Consider the following 21,733-nt stretch of genomic DNA (forward strand, 5'->3'; position numbering starts at 1 on the left):
ATTGAATATATGAATGCATATAAGGTGTTTGATAAAATGCTCAAACCAAAGTATAATTCTTTTTGTAGAAGGATTCATGAGTCTTGACTCCTGACCCATGTGTTTATGGTCAGAGAAATTGTTTAGAATACCTCATGTAAATATAAATTGAGTACACCAGTAATAACAATCAATATTTAATGAGTCAATTTCATACTTTTTTTAGGATTTGCCAGAATCATTCTTTGACGTTTTTACTTCCTGAATTTGTATTTGTATTTGTATTTATTTCTTATCATTAAAATCTTTAATTTATGACCAGTATAACCTAATTGTGATTTACTGGTAAGATATTATTGTAAAAAGATCAATCTATTACAATCACACATATTTAAATCTGAAAACCATGTATATACACTGCATCAGGTATTGATACATACTCATACCAGATGGGATAACAGAAATACATGAATGGTATTGATTAGATCTTGTACTAGCAGCAACTTTTGCTTCATAAATGTTTAGAGGACATCAATATTAAATTTATAATTGTTTTAAAAAACTAACGATCGAACCGGTTGACCCACCGGTTAAACCACTGAACCGTTAACCTGAAGCTTTGCCGGATCAATGTCCGGTCCGGTTCTGATAACATTGTTCAAAACCACATTTTATATTAGATGCCACGATTTACACGAGTATCCTCTGCGGTACTAGACTGCGTAGAATACTTCTAACCGAACCACAAATCAATTTAAAGTCTATTTGAATTATAGAGACATCCCTTTGAAATTTGTGCCAAAATAAAATAGATGATTTGGATTTTGTTCTACATGGTCTGGTACCGCATCGGAGGAATTGGATTGACACCCATTGTTTTATTTGGCATTTTTTTTTCCTTTTTTTTTTCTAGCTAAGCATTTTTCTTTTCTTTTGATTTTCCTTTTGTTTCCATTTTCTTTTTTCATACGTAAATACTTCATAAAAATCAATGAAATATGTGCCGGACCATATATAATACATGATTTTGTTTTTTTTTATATATAAATAGAAGTGGGTAGATTAGACTCATCGATTTCATTGAATTCATTGATCATAAGAGAGAAGCACCATTTATCTTATGCCTAACTCTTAGAATAATAATACACGATTATGATTGCATAATTATATCTCTCAATTGAATTATTGTTTTCAAAGATGTTTAATTAAATGATTTCAGTTGAGAAATGAAAACCGAACTGCTTTTGTTTGCTCGTACTGATTGATGACAGATCAAAAGTTAAGAATGTTATCTTAAATTTGCATTTTTATTTGTTAAAATATAAAGAAAAATATACTAGTACGTTCACTTTATCAGTGATATGTTTGACCGCTTACTGCTGATAAAGTCAACGATTGCTACTTTGAAAATGCGACAGGTTATATTTATTTTATTGTTTTTTTATCACAGCCCTTAGGCAAATGCAAATGCAAATGCGACAGGTTATATGGTGATGATGTGGAACTGTGGACCGAAAATTTTTATTCATATTAAATAGTAAAAAGAAAAAAGAAAAAAAGAAAAAATGGAAAAATATATGACAAATATTAAAAATGAAAAGACAAGTGTACGGTATGTTGTCTCTCCGGACCGTCATATCGTATTGGAGCCCTGCACCAAAAATAAATAAATAATAATATGAGAGACACCATATCATACAGCAAAATTGAAAAAAATTAAAATAAAATACTGGAACACCATATTAGACAAAAAAGAATGTCCATTAATAGTTGCATTAATATATTTAGTACAGCGTCAGTCCAGTTAATTCCATAGCAGTCTTAATTTAGTATATTTATTTCTTCAATTTTTGTCCTTTAAGTCACTATTGTTTTTGTTTTCTTGGGTTGCTTCATAGTTGTTGAGAAATCATGTTAAAATGGACCTTAGTTGCACGATTTGTTAGGTTAATGAAAGCTTGGTTACAAATTTGTTATTAAAAAGGGATGAATTGGGATAAATTGAGTTTAATCTAACTTAGATTAATCAGTAGACATACCATACCGTATACTTGTTTTTTATATATTTTCTCATTTTTAATTTTTAATTTTTTTTTTCATTTACTGTGAATAAGAATTTCGGAACTTTGGATGGTAAACAGAAGAAGGTAGAAAACAGTTAAATAAGAACTGCGGTCAGCCTCTCACTCTGTTTGTTGGTCAATGACACGTTGCACGAGAACGTGCAAAGTGGGGTCCACTTCAATTATTTAACCGACACATTGTTCAAGTGAAGCTGCCTCTCACTCTGTTTGTCGATAAATATAGCGGGTCGATGTTCCAGCTTTCTTTTATTTATGACTCGTTTCAATTTGTTCCAGCCTCTCACTCTAATCTCTCTCCATTCCTCACCAGCTATGTTGCATGGATACAGATACGGGTATGACGATACAGCAATTTTGAAAAATATAAGATACGATACGTCTATTATATATTTTATTTTTAATTAATTTATATATTATATTTAGATAATTATAACTTAAATCAAATTTGTAGAAAAATAAAGACTTCATGAAAGTTTAAGATAAATATTATATTGACTAGATCTTGTCACATATGATGGTCTAGTGCAGTGGTTAAAGCTTTTGACCCACACTTGGGAGGTCCCAAGTTTGAACCCAGCTTGGAGCGGAAAAAAAAAAGAAATCTGCTCCAGTCCACTAGCGCGGTTCACACGGTCGGACTGGTCCACGAGCGCGGCTCGCAGGTTTGCGGGTTCGCAGATCACAAGCATGTATCCCGCACGTATCCCGCCCGTATCTCGCTAAAACAGACGTATCTAGCAGTTTAGAGATACGTCACGTCATCCAATATACCAGCTGGCGTATCGGTATCCGATACGGGTACGGTGCCTAAGTCAACGTATCCAAGTAACATAGCTCACCAGCGACAGAAACCATAAAAACGCCTGCGGGCTTTTCCCTCAAAAAAGAAAAAGAAAAAAAAGACAAACTATAAAAAAGCAATGCTCGCTTATCGAGGTTTTGTCAGTGCTACGAGCCAAATGTTTTACCATACTCCATACATACTAGTCAGCGGTAATGATATAGTTTTTCGAGTAAAATTAGGGTGTTCTTAAGTTCATCGAGTGTTTGTTGAGTTTAATTTCAAAATATATTATATTTCTTTCAAAAGATAAATTTAAATCGTTGAGATTCATCTATTTTATAAGTGATAAATTTACATGTAAAAATTTTAAGTTTTTGAATTATTTTTATATAAAATCAAGCGGTTAAAATTAGAAGATTTATAAATTAATTTTAGTGCATTTATTTTTTGAATATTTTTTTACCACTTGACTTTATACAAAATTAATTCAAAATTAAAAAAATCTTTACATGTAAATTCATCACTCGTGAAGTAAATCGGTTTCAACGGTTTAGATTTATTGTTTGAAGCCAATCAAATAGGTTTTGGAGTTATGCTCACCAAATACCTTGGTGATCTTAAGAACACCCTAGTTCTACTCTATATTTTCTCCTCAAAAAAAAAATAATGATATATTTTTAATTTTTTTTTGCAATATAATGTTATGTTTGAAATTGAAAATTTTTTATTTTTTTTCTTAATGTTATATAGTTAAAAAAATAGGTTGCTCTTAACATATTAAGGTGGAAGAAATAACAAATAAATAAAAAATAATTATCGAATAATTTAATTACTTATATAATCTAATTCACAAATATAATAAACAAATAAGAGTAAAACTATGATGTTTTTAAGTTTCTTAGTGAACTCAACTTTAAAAATTATCAAATTGACTTTAAATTACGATTCCGAGACATTGAAACTCATATATCTTACATGTAGTGGGTCTACATGAAAAAAAATAACTTTTGAATTAATTTAGTATAAAATTAAGCGGTCAAAATTAAAAGATTTATAAATTAATTTTAATGCATTCATTGTTTGAATGTTTTTTTTTACCAATTGACTATACAAAATTAATTCAAAAATTAAAAAAATTTGCATATAGATGCATCGCTCGTAAGGTAGACGGGTTTGAACGGCTCATATTTGTTATTTAAAACCAATTCGATAAATTTTAGAGTTGAGTTCACAAAGAGACTTGACAAATTTAGGAACACTCAAGTTTTCTCAATTTGTTAAATATATTACTTTTAAGTTTTAACACATCAGGTATATAATAACATAAAATAAAAGTGACAAATATTGGTCTCATTATTTTTGAAAGAATATAAATTACTAATTATAAAAAAATATAATTTAATTTTGTCGTAATTAATAATTATAAAATTGTATAAAAATGAATATAAATTAACCTCGTTATAATGATAATATATTTATATTTATTAATTACTTTATTAAATTTTCTTGACACGTGAAAAGATATAAGAACAGATCAAATATTTATATTTATATTTATTAATTACTTTATATTTATAGAGTTGAATTTTATTAAATGTTGTAATCATGAAAATTATATTCCTGTATAATGCGCACATCGACGTACAGTTGAAACGTGTGATCCTCTATCTCAATTCTTCAGTGTCAGAATGTGTAATGATTTAAAACAGTTGAATTTAGGAAGAAACAAAATAGCAACATAATTCTCTACATAGGAAACGACGCAAGACTATAATGCGCACCTCAACGTTGAATAATAGAAGCGTGTGAATTCTGTTCCAGATCTACTACAGCAGGATGTGTAATGAGCTACAATTGTCAAATTTAGGAAGAAACTGTAAAGCAACATGATTTTCTACATAGAAAGCGGCGCAACAAAAAATACATTTTTTTAGTCTTTTACACCTCTGCGCTGGATTTTTTTTTTTTTTTTTAAAAAACCTTCGCAGAGCTCTGCGCTGGATTTTGGTTGAGGAACTTCGGACTTGTATTTCAGTATTTGGTATTTTTTTTTATTTCTTTAAATCACATGGGTCCTATTATATTTCGGAAGCTAAATTCTTTACCCAAATCATACAAACATTTGGCAAAGAATGTAAAAATAATTTTCTTTTTGAATATATAGTGACAAGTATATCTATGAGACTAGAACAACGTTTCTAATGTACAAAATTAATAAGATACTTGATAATTGTACGAGGTTAGATTTCTGACAAGTGACCTCAATTTTGTGAGCACTTTGGCAATCTATGTGCCTAATACTATCAGATAATATGACAAATTTAGCATGAAGTTTCTTATATTAAAATTTATAGTGATCACCTTGTTACTTTTCCCATTTCCCCATAAAAAGCAAACCATCCATGTCATAGTGGTCGGACATGTCTAAATAATGTAACTGCTAATGGCCTACAAACTAAGCATTGTTAATTAAGAATCATGAGATTGGACAATTAAGTTAATTAATTAACAAAAAAGTGTATCATCAATTCATCATTGTGCTTGACGGCGTGAACCGCTTGAGTTCTAAACTAATTAACTAAAGAAATTATTTCCTATGTGCACGGTGGACACTTTGTTAGGTCAGAGTATGTTGTAATTAATAAAAAAAAAAAAATCTAGCATTATTGAATATATCGTTTTGTCTAATAAAAAAAAAATCTAGCATTATTTCACTTTGCTCGGTTTTAAAACAAAAAAAAGCAACATATGATTATTATTAATGTAAATTATGTTGTTTATCAAATATATAGCATTACTAGAGAACTAGTCTTTAATCTAGTAACAAATACAATATTTTTCTGTGTAGAAACTCGCATGTTTGAATCTAAATGAGAATGCTTTTGAAAATATTAAATAGTTGAATTGCTTGACTTTTAATCTTTACTAAAAAAACGAATCTCGCAATACTACGGGTGCTTCAACTATACTTCGGCCATATTAATTAGAAGTCAAACAAACCCTTTACAATATATAGTAGCGTAATAAAAAATAATTATCATAATGGAGCATAATAATATTTAATAGAAAAATAAATTTAGTAATATATATATATATACAGTAAAAACATATTTATACTTCAATTAAGTTAATTCTACTTTATTATTATTATTATTATTATTATTATTATTATATTTTTTTGTAAAAATAACAGAAAATACACATAAAAATTATAGTTATCTTAGACAATAAGGAGACAGGCGATAGGCCGTGTCCTGTGTAAATCCGCCTCTTCTAGCGAAGGTTTAATAAAAAAAATAGTACATATATAGCTTGAGACTATATAAAAAATAATACTATAGAAAATGACTTCAATAAATTAAGTAATGTATTTTATTATATCATTTAATTGGATGATTATGTTTCATTATTAAGGTTTTTTTAAATCAAATGACAAAAATAAAGATGTAATTTTGTTCTAATATTATTTGAATATTTCTTATGATCGAACTAGTTTTAAAGAAAAAAAAAACATTTATGGTTTTAATGGCATGGTCAAAATTAGTTACATGGTTAATGAAGCATCGCCTTTTATTTTAATATTCTTAATTTACTTAATTTTATTAAACTATTAGACTTTCAGTTCTTGTAACTTTTGTTGACATGGATTTCTAAACAAAATAAATTTATATATAGTAATACATATAATACATCTGAAATTAAACCCGTACATCCGACCGTATGACGCAGTTACGGTATGATCTTTGCCTCAAACCATATTAAAAAGCATATAATTATATTCATATGATGCATGCTTGTCACATAATAGACCGCATTACATTTTTTATATACAAAACCCCATACCTATGCATTAATGCATACATCAAATATAATGTATAAATAGAGGATCGTTAATTAGGAGAACCATTACAACACAATTTGAATCCTCTATCAAAAATTTACAATGGCATCTATTTCTACTCTCTTCACTTCCCTTGTCATCATTTCAACTACTATCACTCTTCTCAGTCCCTCTGTCTTCGCTGATAACATCCTATACACCGGTGAAATCCTATCCGAAGGCCAATCGCTAACTTACGGAAGCTACAAGCTAACCATGCAAAGAGACTGCAACCTGGTTTTATATGATGACGGGCACGCAGAATGGTCCACTGGGACAGACAACCGTGGCCCGGGTTGCTTCGCTCGGATGCAGTCAGACGGTAATTTTGTGCTATATGATGGCAGTGACCGGGTTTTATGGGCCAGCAACACCGATAGGGGGCAAGGGAACTGTGTTTTGGTTCTCCAAAGAGACCGCAATGTTGTCATATACGGTGGCGTGACGTGGGCCAGTCGAACAAACAGTGCTGGCACTGCCGATGCGATGATCTCTGCACGGAACTAGGTGAAGCCGGGTGGTTATGCTTGTTAACAGTACTGCCATATATGATGGCTAGAAATAATATGCTTTTGTGTGAGTGTGTGTGTCTATGCTATGAATATGTGCTATGACTAGAAAATAATATGCTTGTTTATGTGCTATGAATGTGACTGATATATAAAATGCAAGATTCTAATTTGGTTTAAGAAAAATAATTAATCAGTTTCAGATGTGTTCACTAGTGGAGAACTTGGAATTAGTGTCGGCTGTTTATGGGTATTAGTGTCGGACATTAGGCGACACTAATCGGGCTGATACTAATACTTTGTAAATAGCCGACACTAAAAGTAAGATATTAGCGTCGGCTATTTATTAAATGGCCGACACTAATAAGTATTAGTGTCTGCTATTTATTAAAAAGCCGACACTAATAAGTATTAGTGTCGGCCATTTAATAAATAGCCGACACTAATGTTTTTTTTTTTAAAAAAAATAAATTTCAAAAATTCACTATAAATCATAGAAAATTCTAAAAATGAAAATTTTTGTTCTGGAATTCTCATGTATTTTTGCTTAACTATATATAAAACAAAGATATCAAATAATTCATCATAATTTACAAATAACACTCACTAAATAAAATATCATCCAAATTGCTCATTTATTGTTATTCTTATAAATGGTTTGTGCAAACCCTAAAACAGAAAATACATAAAAGACATGACGTCTGTTTAAATACAAACCCTAAAACAGAAAATACATAAAAGATACATAAAAGACCCTAAAAACTCTAAAATTATAAAGAAAGGTACAAAAGTCCATGAAGGAAGACTCGGATCGCGAATCTGAGCCCGCAAAATGGTGAAACAAATCATAGATTAGTTTTGGATTAGTTTCGGATCCGATTTTGGGCTGTGGAGTTCCTGTCAAAATTTCAGCCCGATCCGACGGACGGATCAAAAGTTACGCCCATTTTCGTGAAGCATGCGCAGGACCATATTGCATCACATCTTCTGGTATTCGCCTAGAAGAAGCGGCTAGGTTTGAGAAGATTAGATCGGAGAGAAGCGTGAAGCGAAGTGAAGACTATGTTTTAAACTCGAGGCGTGTGTTTGAAAGAGGTGCGCGGGACTTAAAATGAAATTTTTTTAGCTTTAGTGTCGGCTGTTTATAAATAGGCGACACTAATAACTGAGAATTAGTGTCGGCTCTTTATAAATAGCCGACACTAATTGTTAAGTATTAGTGTCGGTTGTTTATAAATAGCCGACACTAATACATTAGTGTCGCATTTTTATAAACAGCCAACACTAATTCTCAGTTATTAGTGTTGCCTACATATAAATAGCCGACACTAATATTATTAGTGTCGGTTTTTTGTAAACGACCGATACTAAAGTATTAGTGTCGATTTTTTAAGGCGCCACTAATTGTATGTTCTCCACTAGTGGTTGCAATTTTCAAATTGCTATTTTTTCAAGAAAAAGAAAATTAATGCAAAACCATTTCCTAAAATGATAAAACAAAATGAACTGGACTAACATATATAACGGCGCTAATATAATTAAGACTAGTATCGTGACACAATATATATGTTAAGAGAACACAACAGAAACTATACCAGATGATGTTAAGAATATATAACCACTAGTGGAAAATATGGAATCAAGATCGGTTATATACACATATCAGTATCGGAATCCAACCGATCCTGTTGAAGGCTATACTGGTACTATCAGGATCGGTTTTATATTTTTTAAAGAACCGATCCAAATAGAAACTATTAGGATCGGTTTTTTAACAAAACCGATCTTAATAGTTGTTATCTAGATCGGTTTTTGACTAAGAACCGATCCAGATACGTACTATCAAGATCGGTTTTTATATAAAAACCGATCTTGATATTTTTTTTCGAATTTTTTTTTAATTAAAAATTACATATCAAGATCGGTTTTTATATAAAAACCGATCTTGATAGTACGTATCTGGATCGGTTTTTATATAAAAACCGATCTTGATAGATTTTTCGAATTTTTTTTTAATTAAAAATTACATATCAAGATCGGTTTTTATATAAAAACCGATCTTGATAGTACGTATCTGGATCGGTTTTTATATAAAAACCGATCTTGATAGTTTTTTCGAATTTTTTTTAATTAAAAATTACATATCAAGATCAGTTTTTTATATAAAAACCGATCTTGATAGTACGTATCTGGATCGGTTTTTATATAAAAACCGATCTTGATATTTTTTTTCGAATTTTTTTTAATTAAAAATTACATATCAAGATCGGTTTTTTATATAAAAACCGATCTTGATAGTACGTATCTGGATCGGTTTTTATATAAAAACCGATCTTGATATTTTTTTTCGAATTTTTTTTAAATAAAAATTACATATCAAGATCGGTTTTTATATAAAACCCGATCTTGATAATAGGTATCTGGATCGGTTTTTATATAAAAACCGATCTTGATATTTTTTTCGATTTTTCTTTTTTTTTAAATTACATATCTAGATCGGTTTTTGAATAAAAACCGATCCAGATACGTACAATCAAGATCGGTTTTTATATAAAACCGATCCTGATGTTTTATTGAAGCTAAAAAAAATATTTTTATTTATTTGACCAGCTTCCATATATATTTTGCTGGCCAGCATCCTAAATTTTTTTTTTTTTGCACAATAAGAAGCAATAATCAATTAAATATCATATACACATTCTAAATTAATTATCATACACATCTTAAACTATTACAAAAAATTCATGTACTTCAAACAAAGTTTTGTGAAGCATTACATATTATAACAATAAATTTAAATCAAAAAAAAAATTAATTAACAAACATACAAGTGCCTAATTGGGCTATTTCTTCAATTAACACACATTTATGTAATATACACATTTATGCAATTAATGTAAAGCACAACAATAAAAAAATCAATAATTACCTCTTTTGCAATCATATCACTTGAGATTAAAAAAGACCCTAAAAACAAAAACAAAGGTAACAATTAGATGGAAAAACATTTTCCAATAAAAAATACAAAAAAATGTGTTTTAAAAGTATAATAATGAGAAAATTAGATAAAGCTAATACCATGATAGTTGATCGGCCGGATGATTAGGTAACTTGAGAGAGATGTCCTCAAAACTGTAAAACAATATACAAACACCATTAATTAATTTTTGAAACAATAAAACAAATTAAAAACTGGCACAATTGAGTCGGAAGTGCGAGAGGCTCGGATTTGAGAGGAAGAGACGGAGAGAAAGAGAGAGAGAGACACGGAGGAGAGGGAGAGACGGAGACAGAGAGAGAAAGACAGAGTACTGAGGATTTGAGAGGGAGATACGGAGACAGAGACAGAGTCGCTAAATTGAAAATGAGAGGCGCGAAATGAAAATAAGAAGAACCCTAGCTAAGCTGGTTATATAGGAAGTTATCATTAGGATCGGTTGTTTATAAAGAACCGATCCTAATAGTATCAGGATCGGTTTTTATAAAAAAACCGATCCTGATACTAATTTTTTTGTATAAAAATAGTATCAGGATCAGTTTTTAGCAATAAAACCGATCCTGATACAATTTTTTTTTTCAAAATTGGTTCTGCAAAAAAAAAAAAATCAGGGTCGGTTTTTTATAAAAAACCGATCCTGATACTATTAGGATCGGTTTTTTATAAAAAACCGACCCTTTTTTTTTTTTTTTTTTTGCATAACCAATTTTGAAAAAAAAAAAATGTATCAGGATCGGTTTTATTGCTAAAAACCGATCCTGATAGTATCTGGATCGGTTTTATTGCTAAAAACCGATCCTGATAGTTTTTGTCTTTTATTTGAAAAATCTTTTCATATGGTTATGTTTAAATAAATATAAAAAATTACATATTAGAAATATAAGTTAATTATTTAATAGAAATTTTATTTAATTTTCAAATTCTACTTAAATAATATTAAACAGGAGATAGGTACTATTTGACATTGACATTTCATTAATGTAATTTTGATGAAAATTAATGTAATTTATATTATTAAAATTTATGTGATAATATTATTAATTATTTGACATTGATATTTCATTTTGAAGTCATTTTGACTATTGAATTTTTTTATACAATCCTGCATGATGCATCAATGACTTGTGCCATATAATAATATACATAGGACTTGAACCCTTGTTGTGTGGGGTTGTGAAGGAACGAATACGAATATTAGCATTTGGTCGATCGGAACCGTTAAAATGAAAGAATGTCATATTAATTTCACCATTATAAAATTTGATACAATTCGGGATTCATGTTCATCAAAGCAAAACAATATAGCAACATCGCACGGCCGTAAATAGTTTACGTTGGATCTTAATATTATTTAAGTAGAATTTGAAAATTAAATAAAATTTCTATTAAATAATTAACTTATATTTCTAATATGTAATTTTTTATATTTATTTAAACATAACCATATGAAAAGATTTTCCAAATAAAAGAAAAAAAACTATCTGGATCGGTTTTATTGCTAAAAACCGATCCAGATACTATCAGGATCGGTTTTTAGCAATAAAACCGATCCTGATACAATTTATTTTTTTCAAAATTGGTTCTGTAAAAAAAAAAAAAAAAATCAGGGACGGTTTTTTATAAAAAACCGACCCTGATTTTTTTTTTTTTTTGCAGAACAAATTTTGAAAAAAAAAAAATTGTATCAGGATCAGTTGTTCTAAAAAACCGATCCTAATAGTTAAACTATTAGGATCGGTTGTTTAGAAAAACCGATCCTGATACTATCAGGATCGGTTTTTCTAAACAACCGATCCTAATAGTTTAACTATTAGGATCGGTTTTTTAGAACAACCGATCCTGATAGTTCACAAATTAGGATCGGTTGACTAAAAAACCCGATCTAACTAGTTTTTAGGATCGGTTTTGTTCAGAAAACCGATCCAGATAGGTATTAGTATCGGTTGTTTGATATAACCGATCCAGATAGGCCGATCCTGATTCATGTTTTTCCACTAGTGAACCATACAAATCATAGTAGTTAATATTATTCCTATATCGTGTACTTTGTGAGTAGATAACATAAACATAATTATTTATAAAATATGAACATATAGTCGTTGTATCCGCGCAAATCAATTTTTACTAAAAGAATAAAAAAAAAAATTTGTCACGTAAAAAAATAATGTGATCCTTTAATTATAAAATAAGTAAATTATAAATTGTCAAAAAAAAGTAACTCCATTATATTTTTTGAGTGATAATTTTAGCTTTCTCATAAAAATAATTAATTATAAAAAGTGTCCATTATATTCTATAAAATATTATAGTATTTTCATATATAGTTAGAAAAGCTAGAATATAGAAATAATTAATTATAACAGATTGTTCTCTACTCATTGTAGTTTTTTTTTTTTTTTTTTTTTTTTTTTTGAAAGAAACGGTCTGTAGGCACTAGATCGCAGCAAAACAATGATAGAACTTTGGAACCACCGATCGATCTGACGGCAGTGGTGGTGACTCTGATACCACTTGTTGTGTTTCTAGATTTTTGGAAAAGCAACAGCGAAACAAGAGACACAATTTTAGAACAATTTTGTGTATTCTCTTTTCAAAGTTATGCTTACAAAATATATGAAAGAAAACTTACAAATATAACCTTAAAGAACTTTATAATCGTGAGATAAGAGACATACAACAATTACAATTATTGATACTGAACGGATGCAAAAAAAAAAAAAATTAAAAATACTGAAACACCATTCTTGTTCTAAACACCCATCATCATCATCAATTTAATCAGTTTTGTTTTGAAAGAAGAGTGGGTATTCCCACCGATTTCCATTCAAATGAAAACCATACACAGTTGATATACCTGGTACCACCATCAATTTCATCATTGAGTACTATATATTGCAATTATTGTCAGTACCGTCAGGATAAACTGTATAGTAGGTCTGTATAACAGTAAGAATTAACAGTATCACAGCAACCACCACAGAAATAGAACTCCAAGGATTGTTGAAGTAATCTTGCATCAATCTAGCTCTTGACCTATTCCAAGTTGAGCTGCAATAGTTTTGCAATTCCACAAAAAAATCGGCGTAGTAGTGATCGTCGTAATCCATCGACCAACAATCGGCCAATTCATTGAAGAAATCTGCTGCTTGCTCCTCGTTATGTTGCACGAGCTCGAGGATGCCGCAGTGCTCGAGTAGACTCACGTCTCTGCTGGTGTCGACCAACATATTCCACAACACCACATAGCTTGTAAATATTGTCAATCTACTAATTTGACTCTGCTCAAAAGCTACAATATTTGTAAATATTGTTCTTATAGTGTTGTCGACAACCAAAAGCGGCATCTCTATGACGCCCTTGTTGAACGTTATGTCGAACAAATGGTGACTCGAGTTTCTCTTGAACTGCACGCCAGAATCGTGAAGTTCAGCCGCGCATGGGATTATTACCGAGGAATGGTGAGACCCTTTACCGCTGCTACCTTCTTTTTGTTGTTGGGGGATCCGCAACCAGAGCCAAGAAAGGGAGCGTTTCATAGCGGGACGATGTAGATGTTCAGTGTAGGATTTGGGGATCAGGCAAATGTAATAGAGGTGGAGCAAATGTTTGATAGTTTCGCAAGACACCTCCGGGGGCATCAACATTTCTTGATAAGGAAGAAGTGAAGACAAGTTGTGAACGAGGTCGCAACCTTCTTCACAACTGTTGCAATGATTTAAATCGGATAAAAGTGAGGCGAGCTTATGGATAATGAAAAAAGGAATCTGATTTTCAAGCAAGAAGAGATCGGAGATAATCGTCGGACCTCCCCAACCGATATCACAAAGGATGTCGGTTTCTTTATCTTTACATTTTAGGAAGTACTCCAAGATAAAACAACCATCTAATAACAACATTAGAACAAACTCATCTGTACTTATCTTTACGCTCTCACTGTAGCATTGGCGTGCCTCAGGCTCCAGTTTTCTCATCGCCTGGAGATAGATGTCGAGGCCGATCTCAGGTTCTCGTGACATGAAATCTCGGAGGCACCACCACTTGTGTTCTTCCATGGATCGGAGTTCTTCTCTCCCGTGGTAGTATGGCCCAACCGACACCATCCTGGGCTCATAAAGAACTTTTGTTTTATCCCGAAAGGAGGCCGGGACTCTGTAAATGGTGACGGGTTGGTTCTTGTGAGGTTCGCCCGGTAAATTAGTTAGTCGTTTTTGCACGAACATCTGCAGGGGATCCGCTGATGCTTCTACTTCTTCATCATCATCATCAAATTGTGCATAGATTTTCGATGTGTCGTTAGATGATCTGAAAGAGGTTGACGAATCTGAATTGAATGAAAGCACACACCTTGTAGAGGAATCATCAGGTGATTTGACGAGGTTTTCCTCCGATGAAGTTTCTATATTTTGTGGTGGCACAATTGGTTCATAGATCTTCCCCTCCATTTTGTTTTTGTTTCTGGTTTTTTAGACAGTAGCTTAATTTAATGGAAGTGCACTGGACTTCTTGCTTTTGATAAAACAGTCTGTGTTTTATTACAGTTATATAACACGCTAGGCTTCAAGACTAAACCTCAAATAATTAAAATCATTTATCCTAACAAAGAGTAAGCCTGGTATGGTCACCAGAAAATATTTGCAATATATTGTGTCACATGCGACAATAACGACACAACGCAACCAACAAAAGATAAAAATAACAACTAATTAAAGTGCAGTCGTGCTCCAGCAAGCTTTCTTATTATAAATGGATCATGATAACAATCCCCGCAGATCTATTCTCACAAAAAATCTCGCACTAACTGCCAAAAAAGTCATGGAGGGGACCGCTCAATCATTAATACTCCGCAAAAAATATTAGTATTTAACTTGAAGTATCAAAGTATTTATCCTGAATTTGCAAAGTATTAATCCCTATGCAATGATCTCTATTTATGACTGAATAAATCAATCCATTAATTATCTCCACACAAAATTTCTTTTTTTTTTTGAATTGTCCCCGCACAACTGGGGACCATTAAATAAACAATCCCCTCATAAATACTTGTCAGTTATCCCCGCACAAAATTTTCTTTTTTTTTTGGATTGTCCCCGCACAAATAGGGACCATTAAATAAACAATCCCCTCACCCAATAATAAATACTTCTCACACATAATGATAAATACTTTATGTTACATAGATAAATACTTTATGTTACATAGATAAATACTTCTCAGACATAATTTTAATTTTCAGTAAAAACATTAATGATAAATACTCTAAGACATAATAATAAATACTCTATATTACATGGATAAATACTCTATGTTACAAAGATAAATATTTTATGTTACATAGATAAATATTTCTCAAACATAATTGCACTTACAGTAAAACATCAGTGATAAATACCCTTAGACATAATGATAAATACTCTCATGTATAAGGATAAATATTGTATGTTACATGGATAAATATTTTATGTTACATAGATAAATATTTCTCAAACATAATTGCAACTTACAGTAAACATCAATGATAAATACGCTCAGACATAATGATAAATATTTTATGTTACATGGATAAATACTTCTCAGAAATAACAAATAAACATTTATTAACAGGGATTGTTATTAGATAACAGTATAATTAATGCGGAAATTATTTTTAAAGGAATAATTAATGCGGAAATTATTTTTAAAGGAATAATTAATGCGGGAATTGTTATTAGAGGAAAGCATAATTAATGCGGGGATTGGTATTAAATGATTCTAATTTAATGCAGGGATAAATGAAAATTTTTAGCCAAATAAGTGAGGGGATATGACAGTTAAGGAAGTGAGAGAGTGCGGGGATAAATGGGGGGACAGGGGTGGGAGGATTAGTATAATTATTCATTATAAATATATATGTTTAAATTCTCTTAATATATATATAACAAATATTTGCACCAGCGACTAATCAAGGTTAATATTAAATAAGGAATTGAATTGATCCTTATTGTTTAATTAAGAGGAAAATATATTGGCAACAGAGCTAAGTGTGTAAAGAGTAGAAGGGAAAGGAAAAATGCAGCGTAAAGTATTAATCTCTTCTATATTCTGATTTGAAGGTGACTTCAACAATTGATTATTAATGAGAACATGAGTTTCTTGTGACTTCAACAATTCAAACAAATTGTGATAATAAATATACAATAATTAATAATAGATAATATCAACATCAGTTTATACCCAGAATACAATTACAAATTAAGAGTTGAAAGCTTATTAATCATGACTAGGCAATTGCCAAAATGCTAATTCCTAATTAAGGTTGTCCTCTAAATATTGAATATTTTGAAAATAATTTAGGCAGGCGGGATGTATGGTAACATGTCATGACCGTCTAAATTATCATTATTATTATTATTATTATTATTTTAATTATTTTTCACACTATTTTTTCAGTAAAATATTATATTTAATGAAACTCGAAAGAGATCTTTCTGTGAAATTTTTTGAAAAGCCGGGCCCCAATGAACAGTTCGAACGTGTGATCTTCTGTTGCAGTTCTTTAGCCTCAGGATGTGTATTGATATAACAGCAGGAACAAAGTATAGTAACAAGGTTCGCGTTTTATTTGCGAATAAACCGTTTTTTTAGATATTACCAAACCGAATAGCGAATAAAACGGTTGATCTAACTTTTATCGATTTATTCCAAAAAAAACACGAACAAACATTTTTTACGAATTATTCGCGTTTTATTCAAAAATTTGTTGCTCTGTAATCCGTGCTTTTGAGTTTTGAGACTGACGCTGAGACATCACGTGGGTCATTGGATGAGACTGAGCCGCTGAGACAAATTTTTTGAATTTTGAAAGACATGTGGACCCACCATGTGAAAATTGGCAACCACTTTAAAGTTTAAACCAATTTTTTGATATCATACAAGTACTTGTACTTACTTTTGATTTCATGTGGCAACTACTTTATGATATTTCTCAAACTTCTTTTTTCCTCCAAATTTTATTTAAAAATTGAAAACTAAAAAGATTAAGACAAGTATTTATGCATTTTTTTGGATTTTTTTTTTTGCTTCTTTGTAAAACCGAATCATTTCTGAATCATATATGAATCACAAATTTTTGAACTCGCCGAACCGAATCCAAATTTTTCTTTTGTCAACAAACAACATAGCAACATAATAAGTTAATTACACAGGAATCAACGCAAGATTACGATGCGCACTTCAACTTGAAAAGTGTAAACGGGTGATTTCTGTTTCTGTTCTACCGCAGTAGGATGTGTAATGATGAGTTGAAATGCTTGAATTTAGGTAGAAACTGTAAAACATCATGATTTTCTACACAGAAAGTGAGGCAAAAACGGTAGCCAGGATTAGCAGGGTGGAACAAAAAATTTGGATGAGACATAATTATTTTGGATGAGTCATAATTTTGTCGTTATTTTGAATATTAATTATTTTCTTATAATTTTTTGTCAGAAAAAACAAAGAAATAGAAATATATTTTGAAGAAAAATTTCAGGGTTGACAAAAATATTAAGCACAAAAATAGAAGTATATTCTACTTTTGTAATTTTCAGGATGATTTTATAATTGTTGGAAGCTTAAGTATATTTCTATAATTTTTTCTTGTTAAAAAGGTAAAAAAAAAATGTATATTTTTTAAAATCATTTTGGACATCAAAACGAAAATACACCAAAAAAAAAATATTTAGCATCTCTATAAAAAATCCAAATAAAAATATATTTTTTAAATAAAAAAAACCTACACAAAAAACGAATTTGTATCATCTGCATTAACTCAAAAGAGAATCTTTTGAATAGCAGTTTGGAATTTTTTTTATATTTTTTTTGAAAAAACTCCCGAATAATCAAATGTTGACAATCCAGCTATTTGGATGTTCATAAATCATAACTTCTAGGGGGTGTTACACACATGTTGACAATCCAGCTGTGAGCAGGAAAAAAATAATCAAATGGAATTGTTTTTGTAAGAAAAAAAGAAAAAGACCCCATTACGGCATTACCTCACCATTTATTAACCCTTAGGTGTTGGAGACTGGGGGAAAAAAGGCTATACAGTATACACAAAAACATTTGAAATTGTTGATTAATAATAGTGGTTATATTTCAATTATTAATTGTTTATTAAAATAAATTATTATTTTCATTCATTTAGCCAAGATTTTTTTCTTAATGCAAACATTACAAAAGATTATTTGTATAGAATAAAAGTACTTATTTTCGCAATTACTCTTGTCGGTAATACCGATACATTTAAAAAAAAAAACAATTTATGTCGATGTACCTTTCAAAAATAATCACTTTTTATCTTCGCGAATAGTGACTTATTTTTATAGTATATTCATCGTGCATATTTTAGGCAAAATGAAACAGGAAACCTAAGAATAAAGAAAGACAAAAGATAGCTGAAAAGATTATAATTAAAATATAAAAACTAGAACCAGCCTTCAGTATAACGACGAAACGTAATATCTTCTGTATAATAAGTGGTACGTTCGAAATCTGAATAATTTTTTTTTATGAATATTAAAATTTAGAAAACTAAATCTTCATATTTCACTCAAAAACAAAAATTAACAAAAAAATAAACACACATCATTGACTACTAATACATTTATTGTCAGTACCGTCAGGATAAACTGTATAGTAGGTCTGTATAACAGTAAGAATTAACAGTATCACAGCAGCCACCACAGAAATAGAACTCCAAGGATTGTTGAAGTAATCTTGCATCAATCTAGCTCTTGACCTATTCCAAGTTGAGCTGCAATGCTTTTGCAGCTCCAGAAACAAATTGAGGTAGTAGTGATCGTCATAATCCATGGACCAACAATCAGCCAATTCATTGAAGAAATCGGCTGCTTGTTCCTCGTTATGTTGCACGAGCTCGAGGATGCCGCAGTGCTCCAGTAGACTCACGTCTCTACTGGTGTCTACCAGCATATTCCACAACACCACATAGCTCGTAAATATCCTCGATCGACTAATTTGACTCTGCTCAAAAGCTACAATATTGGTAAAAATTGTTCTTATAGTGTTATCGACAACCAAAAGCGGCATCTCTATAACGCCTTTGTTGAATGTTATGTCAAACAAACTGTGACTTGCGTTTCTCTTGAACTGCACGCCGGAATCGTGAAGCTCAGCTGCGCACGGGATTATTATCGAGGATCGGTGAGACCCTTTGCCACTGCCGCTGCCGCTGCCACTGCCGCTGCCGCCTTCTCTCAGTTGTTGGGGAACCCGCATCCATAGCCAAGAAAGGGATCGTTTCATAGCTGGATGATGTAGATGCTCAGTGTAGGATTTGGGGATCATGCAAATGTAATAGAGGTGAAGCAAATGTTTGATAGCTTCGCAAGATACCTCTGGGGCCATCAACATCTCTTGATAAGGAAGAAGCGATGACAAGTTGTGAACGAGGTCGCAACCGTCTTCACAACTCTGACAATCATTCAAATCGGATAAAAGTGAGGCGAGCTTATGGATAATGAAAAAAGGAATCTGATTTTCGAGCAAGAACAAATCGGAGATTATAGTCGGACCTCCCCAACCGATATCACAAAGGATGTCGGTTTCCTTATCTTCATGTTTTAGGAAGTACTCCAAGATAAAACAACCATCTAATAGCAACATTAGAACAAACTCATCTGTACTTATCTTTACGCTCTCACCATAGCATTGGCGTGCCTGAGACTCCAGTTCTCTCATCGCCTGGAGATAGATATCGAGGCCGATCTTAGGCTTTCGAGATATCAAATCTCGGAGGCACCACCACTTGTGTTCCTCCATGGATCGGAGTTCTTCTCTCCCATGGTAGTATGGCCCGATTGACACCATCCTAGGCTCATAAAGAACTTTTCTCTTCTCCCGAAAGGAAGCCGGGACCCGGTATATGGTGACGGGTTGATTCTTGTGGGGTTCCCCCGGTAAATCACTCAGTCGTTTTTGCACAAACATCTGCAGAGGATCCGCTGATGCTGCTGCTGCTTCTTGTTTGTCATCAAATTGTGTGTCTTTCGATGTGTCATTTGATCTGAAAGAGTTGGATGAATCTGAATTGATGAAAAGAACACTACTTGTGGAAGAATCAGGTGATTTGTCGAGGTTTTTCTCTGACGAAGTTTCCGCCTTTTGTGGTGGCGCAATTGGTTCATTGATCTTCCCCTCCATATTGTTTTTGTTTATGGTGTTTTCGAGAGTAGCTCAGTTTAATGGAAGTGCACTGGACCTCTTGCTTTTGATATAATAATGTGTGTTTATAATCAACACGCTAGGCTTCAATAATATACCATTCAAATCATATCATGGCTTTGTCTGTTTTAAAAATGACCATCGGTCTATGTGAGTGTATATATAAAAAAAGAGGAGGTTCAAATAACTCTATTTTTTGTCTCCTGCTTTCATTTCTAAAATATTAATAATTTAAAATTTAAATTAGAAATATCAAAATAAAACTGTTAGATATGATCTATGTTATTTTTTGTATGTAATCATAAAAAATTATCACATTTTGATTTTATTTTTATTTGAATCAATAAGTTGAAAAATTAACGTCTAGAAATTATCCACATTAATACGTTTTTACAAGCTCTTGATTACAACCAAAATAAAGTTGAAATGCCATAATTTTTACACGTCATATTCAACAGTTTTAATTTTATTTTTTTAAGTTTTAAATTTTGAGTTATTAATTTTTTTTTAAAATGATGGCATGATAGATCAGACACAAAAAAATAACATTTGAACTCTCCTCATAAAAAAATTAACAAATTAATATTTCTATTAATTTCATACTTATTAAAAATTATACAAATTTACATTTTATTTCATAAAAAAGAACATAGTTTATACATAAGGCGACAGAATTAAACAGCTAATAAGAACAAAAATAGTCTCAAACTTTGAAATGATTTTTATTAATACGTTTGGATCGTGCAAGGAATAGCTCAAGAATAGCGATTTTTGGGTTAGTGATTGAGAATAGTGCTAACCCAAGGGATTCAAGAATAGCACTAACTTTGGCTATTCCGGATTAGTAGAAATGTTGTTTGAATTGTATGTTAGGAATAGCAAATGGAGGGAAGGAATATAATAATGATTTATTTGTTTTTATTTTTTCAACTAACTTTTATATTTATAATGGGTTGTTAAATATATATGAAGCATCATATTTTTTCAATAATACTTCAATCTAATCACAATTAAAATTTAATTAAACAATATCACATAAATCACACAAATTTAATTTCGAAATAATTTTTTTACTATTTAACAACAAATTTCTATTTGGCGAGAAGGCAGTCTAGCAGCCGATTTTGAAGATCTTGCCACACAGAGTCGTAGATCTGAAAAATTGAGGTCAAGGAGTTTTATCGGTTGAGTCCGTGGAGAGAGAAAGAGCTGTTGAGGGAGAAGTTATTGTTTTGTGGAGAATGAATAAAAAAAGGTGGAGAAGGTATTTTTTTATTAATATCGCTATTCTTGGTT

General features: G+C 31.1%; 3 protein-coding genes across 3 annotated transcripts; 1 reads left to right on the forward strand and 2 right to left on the reverse strand.

Moving 5' to 3' along the window:
* Window positions 1-6,790: 6,790 nt before the first annotated feature.
* On the forward strand, window positions 6,791-7,234 carry LOC144563862 (mannose-specific lectin-like). Its single transcript, XM_078313329.1, has one exon. The coding sequence runs from the start codon at window positions 6,791-6,793 to the stop codon at window positions 7,232-7,234; it is 444 nt and encodes a 147-aa protein (XP_078169455.1).
* Window positions 7,235-13,119: 5,885 nt separating this feature from the next.
* Window positions 13,120-14,676, reverse strand: LOC144563863 (UPF0481 protein At3g47200-like). Its single transcript, XM_078313330.1, has one exon. It carries the CDS (start codon window positions 14,674-14,676, stop codon window positions 13,120-13,122), a length of 1,557 nt encoding a protein of 518 aa, XP_078169456.1.
* A 4,097-nt stretch (window positions 14,677-18,773) lies between these two features.
* On the reverse strand, window positions 18,774-20,480 carry LOC144564865 (UPF0481 protein At3g47200-like). The gene has a single exon (XM_078314486.1). It carries the CDS (start codon window positions 20,414-20,416, stop codon window positions 18,839-18,841), a length of 1,578 nt encoding a protein of 525 aa, XP_078170612.1. The 5' UTR covers window positions 20,417-20,480; the 3' UTR covers window positions 18,774-18,838.
* Window positions 20,481-21,733: the final 1,253 nt, after the last annotated feature.

Source organism: Carex rostrata, chromosome 13 (assembly GCF_964058835.1).
Source record: "Carex rostrata chromosome 13, lpCarRost1.2, whole genome shotgun sequence".
NCBI classification, from domain to species: domain Eukaryota; kingdom Viridiplantae; phylum Streptophyta; class Magnoliopsida; order Poales; family Cyperaceae; genus Carex; species Carex rostrata.

Bases quoted from the DNA above. Each gene is read 5' to 3' on its own strand.
- LOC144563862 (XM_078313329.1), top strand. From the start codon at position 6,791: ATGGCATCTATTTCTACTCTCTTCACTTCCCTTGTCATCATTTCAACT.
- LOC144563863 (XM_078313330.1), bottom strand. From the start codon at position 14,676: ATGGAGGGGAAGATCTATGAACCAATTGTGCCACCACAAAATATAGAA.
- LOC144564865 (XM_078314486.1), bottom strand. From the start codon at position 20,416: ATGGAGGGGAAGATCAATGAACCAATTGCGCCACCACAAAAGGCGGAA.